The 8,272-nt window shown below is 37.4% G+C and overlaps 1 protein-coding gene across 1 annotated transcript in view; it reads left to right on the forward strand.

Annotated features, from left to right (window-relative positions):
* Window positions 1–7,778, forward strand: part of SAMD5 (sterile alpha motif domain containing 5) — a 36,817-nt gene extending 29,039 nt beyond the window's left edge. The window contains exon 2 of the mRNA XM_044000453.1: window positions 5,054–7,778. Within this exon, the coding sequence (XP_043856388.1) occupies window positions 5,054–5,116 (63 nt within the window). The 3' untranslated portion in view covers window positions 5,117–7,778. The remainder of the gene's footprint in view (window positions 1–5,053) is intronic.
* The last annotated feature ends 494 nt before the right edge of the window (window positions 7,779–8,272 follow it).

Consider the following 8,272-nt stretch of genomic DNA (forward strand, 5'->3'; position numbering starts at 1 on the left):
GCCCAGGGTCACACAGCTAGTAAGTGTCTGAGCCCGGATTTGAACTCAGGTACTCCTGATTCCAGGGCCGGTGCTCTATCCACTGCACCACCTAGCTGCCCTGACAGGCTACTTCTTGATAGAAGGGGTCACACTAGTTTTGTGACCCTAGGCAAGTCATGTAACCCTATTTGCCTCAGTTTCCTCATTAGTAAAATGAACTGGACAAGCAAATGGCAAATTACTCCAATATCTTTGCCAATAAAACCCCACAAGGGGTTATGAAGAGTTGGACACAATAGGAAAACAGCTAAGCAACCATGTATGAAGAGATGGATTACTGTATTTTCTTTTCTTTTTCCTCTCAAGGTAAGCAAGTTGAAGGCTTTGGAACTATAATTAAACATTCACTTGCAACTGGCATGCAACCTTTAGAAGGAGATCATCTCCATAGTACAATGAACGCTAAAAGATTTGGCCCCTAAATTCCAGTTCAGTCTTGAATTGGGAGGGGATTCTCATATCAAAAGAGGTACTTGCGGGTCAAAGTGAAGAATAGGAGTTTCTGGAAATCGGCTAGAAGAAATAAATCTAGTATTTTATTTTAAGCATAGAGGCTACGTAGTGTTGTAGAGAGAACATTGGATATGGTCACATTGGGCACTAGTTCAAGTGACCCTTTGCAAATAATTTACCCTCACTAAGCCTCAAGCAGTTTAAGTGGAATAAAAGGAGGCAGGTCCAGGCTGTCATCCATGTGGCAGCTTTATCTTGTCCAGCCATGTCAAAGCATCCTAGTGGAGGGCATTGTGGGCTACTGATGTGACTAAGGTCAGAGCAGTGAGAAACACGCCCCATTTCCCATACTAGTGTTGAATTTTGGTTTTCCCATAGACCCCCTCACTTTCCACAAAAGAACAAAAACCAAGCAGTAGCAGAAAATAGATTGGTGCTGGGTAGTGAAGTGTTTTCCTGGACAAGGAGAGATAGGAATTGTGCCCAATACAGTTGTAAGCTACTGGCATTAATTTCTTGCTCAGCGGATTGGTGTATGCATGCATGAATATATTTATTTATTAACTCCAGGAATATTTAAAAATAAAAGTCCAGGTCTGTATTTAATGTTCCAGCAGTTGAATTTCATTGGGCTTTGAGGAAGGACCAGACTTAAGTTAATTACTTCCATGGTTTTTAAGCCAGCCTAATCATGGAGCTGAGGAAGAAGAATATAAACACTTCTGAACAAATTATTATTTTTTTCTTGGCTGAGTGAAGAGAAAGCTTTATTTTCTTTGTTGGAGAATTGTAGGTACTTTTTTGGGGGGGGTATGTGTGTGTGAAATGAAATATGTAAATTTCTGGTGGGAGAAGCAGCTTTCTGAAATTAGGATGTTCCCTGCAGCACATGTTTTTCTGCTTTTAGCAATTTTTCAGGAGTTATCCCCTAAAGGCTGTCAGAATCAAAAGGGTTCATTTCTATTCTGTTGGCAGTGCAGAATCTATCAAGACAGCTTTAGGATTTCACATTCTGTATCTGCCACTGGAATGTGAGCAGAGCATTTACAAAAGGAGAATTAATCACAAATATTTTTTCTATGATCATGAAGCAAGGTGCAATTGGCCAATTATTGCCCCAAGATTTTGAGACTACAATCAAATCTTAAAACTCTCAGAAACACAGTGATATTGGTAAAAAAAAAAAATCTTGATCTCAACTCTTGTGTATATCTTGTCTTCCCCATTTATTACCATTCCAGCAACACCCTTCCCCCCAAGATACTAAACAGTTTTGTAAGACTGTTTCATAGAATTATAGATTTGGAACCCGAAAGGACTTTAGAGGCCAAAAAGTCCAGCTCCCTCATTTTACAGATGAGGAAACTGAGACCTAGAGAGGTTAATTGAATCCCCCAGGGGCCCATAGAATCTAGAGTCATACTCAGTTTTTCCTGATTCCAAGTCTTATACTTTATCCACTGTGCCACCTTTAATGAGGATGATTTTTTTGTGTGTGTGAACCACATGGTGTACAACCACATACAACTATTACTTTGCAGCCTATGTTGTGAAACAATTTTATGATCAAAGTCTTTAGATAAGCATAATTTTGAAGGTATTTTTAGTTCACTTATATAACAGGAATTATTTTCTTTCTGTAGTTTAGAGCTGCAATTGACAGATTATCAGGATGGTGTAGTGGGTCTGAGCCCTGAATTTGGAGAAAGAGGCCATGGATCCCTACTTTGCTATGGATTGCCAGAATCATCTTGGCCAAGAACTTTGATCTCTCTGGGCCTGAATTTCCTCATCAGTAAAACAAAGGGGTTGGATTAGATGACCTCTGAAGGTCCCTTTTAGCTCTAAATCCTGTTTTTTTCCCATTCTCTAGCCTTTTGTAGGTACTATAACAAAAATCTGGCTTCTCAAAAAATCTCTGCTGTCTCTAATAAATAATATTGTCAAGACATCGTCCTTCCTTGGTAACCTATTCTTATACGTTTCAATATCCTTCTTCCCAATTTACTAAAATCCCTGTGTTGTAGCTACAGGCCATTTTCATTTGTTCTGTCTTCAGGAGAAAGAATAGTCTTGGTTCTTGTAATTGCATTCTTTGGTGGGCTCCCTTTCAATTCATATATTTATATAATACATTTCTAATAAGAAACATTTTAAAAACTTTCTTTTAGTCATTATGACTGTATTCTCTTTGCTTTCTATCTTTTACTATGGTCTTACTCCTAGGTTTAGTAAAGAAGAAAAAGGACCCCTCCCCCCTTTTCTTCATAATTTATTGTAGTCTTTTTAGAAGTATTGGTTTGGATGAGAGATTATCCTGGTATCTTGTTAAATCCATTTACCAGTGTTAAGGAGCTTCACAGTTAACATTTTTAATTTTTTTGCGTGTGTTTTTTGTTTGTTTTTTGTTTTTGTTTTTTTTTGGTGAGGCAGTTGGGGCCAAGTGACTTGCCCAGGGTCACACAGCTAGCAAGTGTCAAGTGTCTGAGGCTGGATTTGAACTCAGGTCCTCCTGAATCCAGGGCCAGTGCTCTATCCACTGCGCCACCTAGCTGCCCCGTGTGTGTTTTTAAAAAAAACAAACAAAAACATTTTTTATTTAAAGTTTTGAGTTCCAAATTTTATCCTTCATTCCTTTCCTCCCCCCTTCCTGAAGCAGTAAGCAATCAGATATAGGTTATACATGTGCAATTATAACATTTTTATTTTTAAAAGTAATAACATTAGAATGTGAACTCCTTGAGGATAGGTGCTATTTTTTCCCTTTCTTTGTATATCCAGCACATAGCACAGTACCTAGCACATAGCACAGTACCTGACACATAGCAAACACTTAACAAATGCTTGTTGACTTGATAATTGACCTGAAATTAAATAGTAATTGGAAATTTGCAAAACATTTTTGAAAATATCTCATTCAAACCTCTTCAGGCCCTGTGAGGTAAGTACTATGAGTATCATCTCCATTTTACAGATGAGGAAACTGAGTCTCAATGAGGTCACGTGACTTGCTGATTGCCACACAGCCAGTATATGTCACAGGGGGGACTTGAACCCAGATCATCTTGGATCCAAGGCTGGCCCTCTCTCTACTAGATAACACTGCTTATCATTTGTCAAATAAAATAAATACATTAAAAAACCCTAGACACTTTGGAGGAGGAAACATATTGGGCATGTCTAGTAGCAACATCTATCCATTTAGGTGTAATGAGCTGATGATGTGCATATTACCCAAACTAATTAATAACTACATTTTTGTTAACATATTGCCATCAGCAGGTGGCTATTTGAGCTAGGTTGTAAATGGCATGTACGGAAACAAATTGTGATACCCTAGAGAAATATGCAGGTGTTTAGTTTTTTTTAAAAAAGGTTTTAAAAGATAACTGATGTTCACAGAAGATATTTTGCAAATATATTTGAAGCCATCATTATTAGACCAATTTTGGACCAGGAGAATACTGGCAATTTGTCTTTCAAACTTTTTTTTCAATTAATCGTTTACTTTAATAGTATTGATCTTGCCCAAATTTATCCCTCCTATTAATAGTCCCAAGATTATGTAAAATAGTTTCATTTTTCTCCTCCCTCTTCCCTTTGTGCCATTTCTGAAGTGTCCAGGGAGTTTTAGCACTCATTTCAGCCATGACAAGAAGCAGAATGTCATCTGTGGCTTTCCCTCAATTTTATAGGGATCATGGAGGAAGTTGAGGGGTTAAAACTGTCAACACCTAACAGTGCTTGGAGAAAATGAATGTAATACAAACCCCGAGAACATCAGTGTTGATGGCCTTATAGCAAATGAAATCTCAAAGGTGTCTGAATTAAAGTTAAAAAAAAATCTTTATACCCATTCCAGGCTCTCACGAGTATATTTTTAAAACAAATTATATATTTTAAATTACATATTTTTCATTATATATATTTTAAATATTAATGCTTAAAAAGTTTTTTTTTTTTAAAGTGACTGTCATTGTGCTCATAGGATTGTGATCACAGGTAGCTAGTTTGTGTATTAATCATCTTGACTTTTGTAAGCTTAATTTCTATTGGAAGTTCCTGGTACAATTAGCACAGTATAGCACAATTAGCACAGCCTTTCAGAATTTTCCTCTTTATGTTGACAGATAGGGTGCTAATTAGAACTGCTAGATAGGACTCTGCATCACTGTGATTTTCAAAATTTTAACTGCATTTTATCTAATTTGATCATTATATGCTTTCTATTTCCTTTTGGATAACTGATAACTTTAAAGAAATGTAAAAAAGAAACACATTGAAAATCGTATTTTTTCTAACAAACCCTAAGGGTTAACAAAAGAATATTTCCTTTATATAGTAAAATATATAGTAAATATATTTCCTTTTGCTAGCTGTGAAGAGAAAACTCCTAACAGTAGAAGCCAAGCAGATACTTTTATTTCAAGCCTCTATGTTTTCCAAAAAGTGTGTGTCACCTGAAAACAGGAACAGAAAACTATGGGAAGCCAAACTGGAATAGGGGAGAAATTGGGAAAGGATAACTTAAATAACCTAGATATGTTCAAATCCACAGGTCCCAATGGCTGGCATCCTAGAGTACTTAATGAATTGGCCGAAGTCATCACAGAACCGCTAGATATCATTTTTGCGAACTCGTGGAGGACTGGTGAGGTGCCTGAAGACTGGAAAAGGGCACAATAGTGCCTTTCTTTCAAAAAGGGAAAATGAATGATGATCCTGGAAAAAATACTCATCAGCCAAACTTTTATGCTTGGAAAAATTCTGGACTAATCAACTTTGTATAACTGGGTGCTAATTTCCAAAAAGCAAGAAACAAAAAGGCAATAAAACATCCAAGTACTTATTTGGGATTGTTTTTGCCACCCAGTTCTGCAAACTCTTGACTGTTTAAAAGGAAATAGGATAAATGGATGGATTTGATTGATGTTAGTTAAGGTTTTAGAAAAATAGCTTATTAATCATAGTAAAAGGCATAGGTTCTTAATATTAGATTATAATTAGATCATTCTATATTAGTTATTTTGTCTTTTAACATAAAAGACTTTTTCCCTCCATAAAGGACAACATTATATTAAAATATTCTAGGAAAGAAGAATAACCTGATCAGAGGTACAAGTCCTATGTACATTGAGGTATAGTGGCAAGACTTCTGGACTTGGAATTTGGAGACCTGAATTTATATCCCAGCATTGACGCTTATTAGATGCGTGGGTGACCATAGACAAATTACTTCATCTTCTTGAGTTTTGATTTTCCTCATCTGTAAAATGGGTCTAGTAATACTTGCACCACCTTTTTCTTCAGGCTGTTTCGAGGAAAAGTGCTTCGTACAACTTAAACTGCTAAAGAAATATGTTATTATGTGTGCAGGAATCTCATCCTGGCTACAGTGTGGGGGGTTACATTGTGGAATGATGAAAATGTAAAAGCTCCATTACTAACGAGCTGTACAGTTTGGGGGCAAATCTCTTCCCCTCTCCGGCCCCCAATTTTCTTCTTTAGGAAGCAAGAAACTTGGGCTAGATGATATCAATAGCTCATGAACCTCACTGGTGCCCCACTATATACAAAGTCTTTCCAGATGATGTCAATGAGGCCCAGAGACTTCCTCCAGAAGTCACTTCCTTGAGGTCACTGAACTCCTTCCCAGTTCTTACATTCTATGATTCTGAATAGTCCCATGTTGTGTTATGCGCTCTTAGGGTGAATAGTTTAGCTACGACAGTATATCTGCATGGAAGGCATTGCAATGCATAGACACACAGATAAAATTAAAGATGGCTTGGTAGGAAGGGGAGATATTTCCTTTTAGCTTCTATGTCACTTTAGACAGATGAGATTTACATAGGCTTATGGGCACACCCTACACAGCTGACTGGAAAGCAGGAGTCAATTATTCTGTACTAACCCCTGACCTCATCCTACTTACCCATTCATCATTTGGACTAGAAGCCAGAAGTTTTGAGTTCTCTGGCCTACTCCATGTTAAGCCACGTCCCTTCCCTGTGGTTTCTGACCAAAGGCCCATACTTGTGGATCCATTCTCTTGTCCTTAGCCTTTCTTTTGCAGCTTCCTGATGTGGTAGCCATTTTTGCTAGTCCTGGTTTTATAGTGGGTGAAGGCAGCTAGGTGTTTTAATGGGTAGAGTGCTGGGCTTGGAGTCAGGAAGACCTGAGTTCAAATCCAGCTTCTGACACCTACTAACTTTGTGACCCAAGGCAAGTTACTCAACTTCCATTGGCCTTACTGCACTGGAGTAGGAAATGTCAAACCACTCCAGTATCTTTGCCAAGAAAACTCCTCGGACACTGTATGTGTGCTATCGTCCACAGTGTCATGAAGAGCTGGATGACTGAATGACTGAACAGCAACAATAAAGGGTCAAATGCTAGTAAATGATAAAGGTGACAAAATCTAAAATAAATGTTTTTCTTAGTCTGAATAATCATCTTCCATATCATTCAGCTGAGAAATATTTGGGACTACAGAAGAGGTAGAAACTCATATTAGCATTGTTTTGAGCCAGTAGGGATTGGGGAGGGTGTAGAGCACTCTCATTTTTCAGGTGAAGGGTTAGATTAGATGACCTCTGAGATTCTTTCTAGATCCAGCCTCTCTGCTCTTAAGATCAGAGGAAACAGGGAGGCAAAGAATGTTATGCAACTAGCCTAATTCTCAGTGCCTTTTGCTCCCGGGGAATACCTTGAGCACAAAGGGAAGCACAATAACTTTCAGGCCACTAGGATAGCATCAAGTTCATTATTGCTACTGTGATCTAATTGATTCAAATAATTTAGTTTCAGGGAATATTATATACTTGGCGAAATCATACTCACTATTGTTTTTTTCCTTAAATATAATGCAATTAAGGTCTTAAAAAATATTGACCTAGTCCTTTAAATAAGTCATATATAAGTCTTGTGTTCAACTCTCCTCTATGAATTTTCCCCAAATTAATTAGAATTTTTGCATTATGGGGGATAGATTTTTTTTCTCTCCAAGGGATGGGTTTGGTATCTACTTGTACTAAAACCAGAATTTATTGTAACTAAAAATGAGTTCATGTTTGAGATCTCCAGTTTCCTAACTGCATTTTGTCTAGACTTCTCTTTTAGACCTATCACAATCTATTTTGTATCATACATATTTGTAAACATTTATTTCCCTCCCTACACAAAATGTAAGCTCTTTAGGGGCAGGGACTGTGTTATTTTTCAACTTTTTGTTTCTAGTGTTGATTACGGTGTCTCTTGGTGTTTAATAAAGGTTTGTTGAATTGGGTTGCATCAAATCTCATTTTTAGGTGCGATGCCGGTGGCAGTGCTAAGGTCACAGGCAGGCATGGATTTGCCTGCCTCTGTAGAGCTGGTTACTATGTAAAGACTTCATTTCCCAAAAGGTCAGTGTTCATTCTTATCGTAGACATTACAAGGTAGACTTGGTCATGCATTGTAATAAAATAATGCTGTTTTCATTCATTTTGAACTTAATATGTGAAATGTATAAGAATCCAGTTTAAGTATCTCAACTAATTTGCCTCTCTTGTTGCTTCTCTTGAAATTTGAAATGATCCAATGACCTATCTAAGACCCTGTTAAAGGAGGGGTGCATAGGGAGAAGAGCAGGTGGGTTTACTGGAGACAAAGGAAAATTTAGATAAAAAAAGAAGAAGCTAAATGAGAAAGGGAAGTTCTGAAACATGAACCATCTCGAAGCCTATTTTTTTCTTTGGATAAAATCAGTGATATGACACTGAAAGGTATTAGAGAA

This window comes from Dromiciops gliroides, chromosome 4 (assembly GCF_019393635.1).
Source record: "Dromiciops gliroides isolate mDroGli1 chromosome 4, mDroGli1.pri, whole genome shotgun sequence".
Lineage (NCBI taxonomy): Eukaryota > Metazoa > Chordata > Mammalia > Microbiotheria > Microbiotheriidae > Dromiciops > Dromiciops gliroides.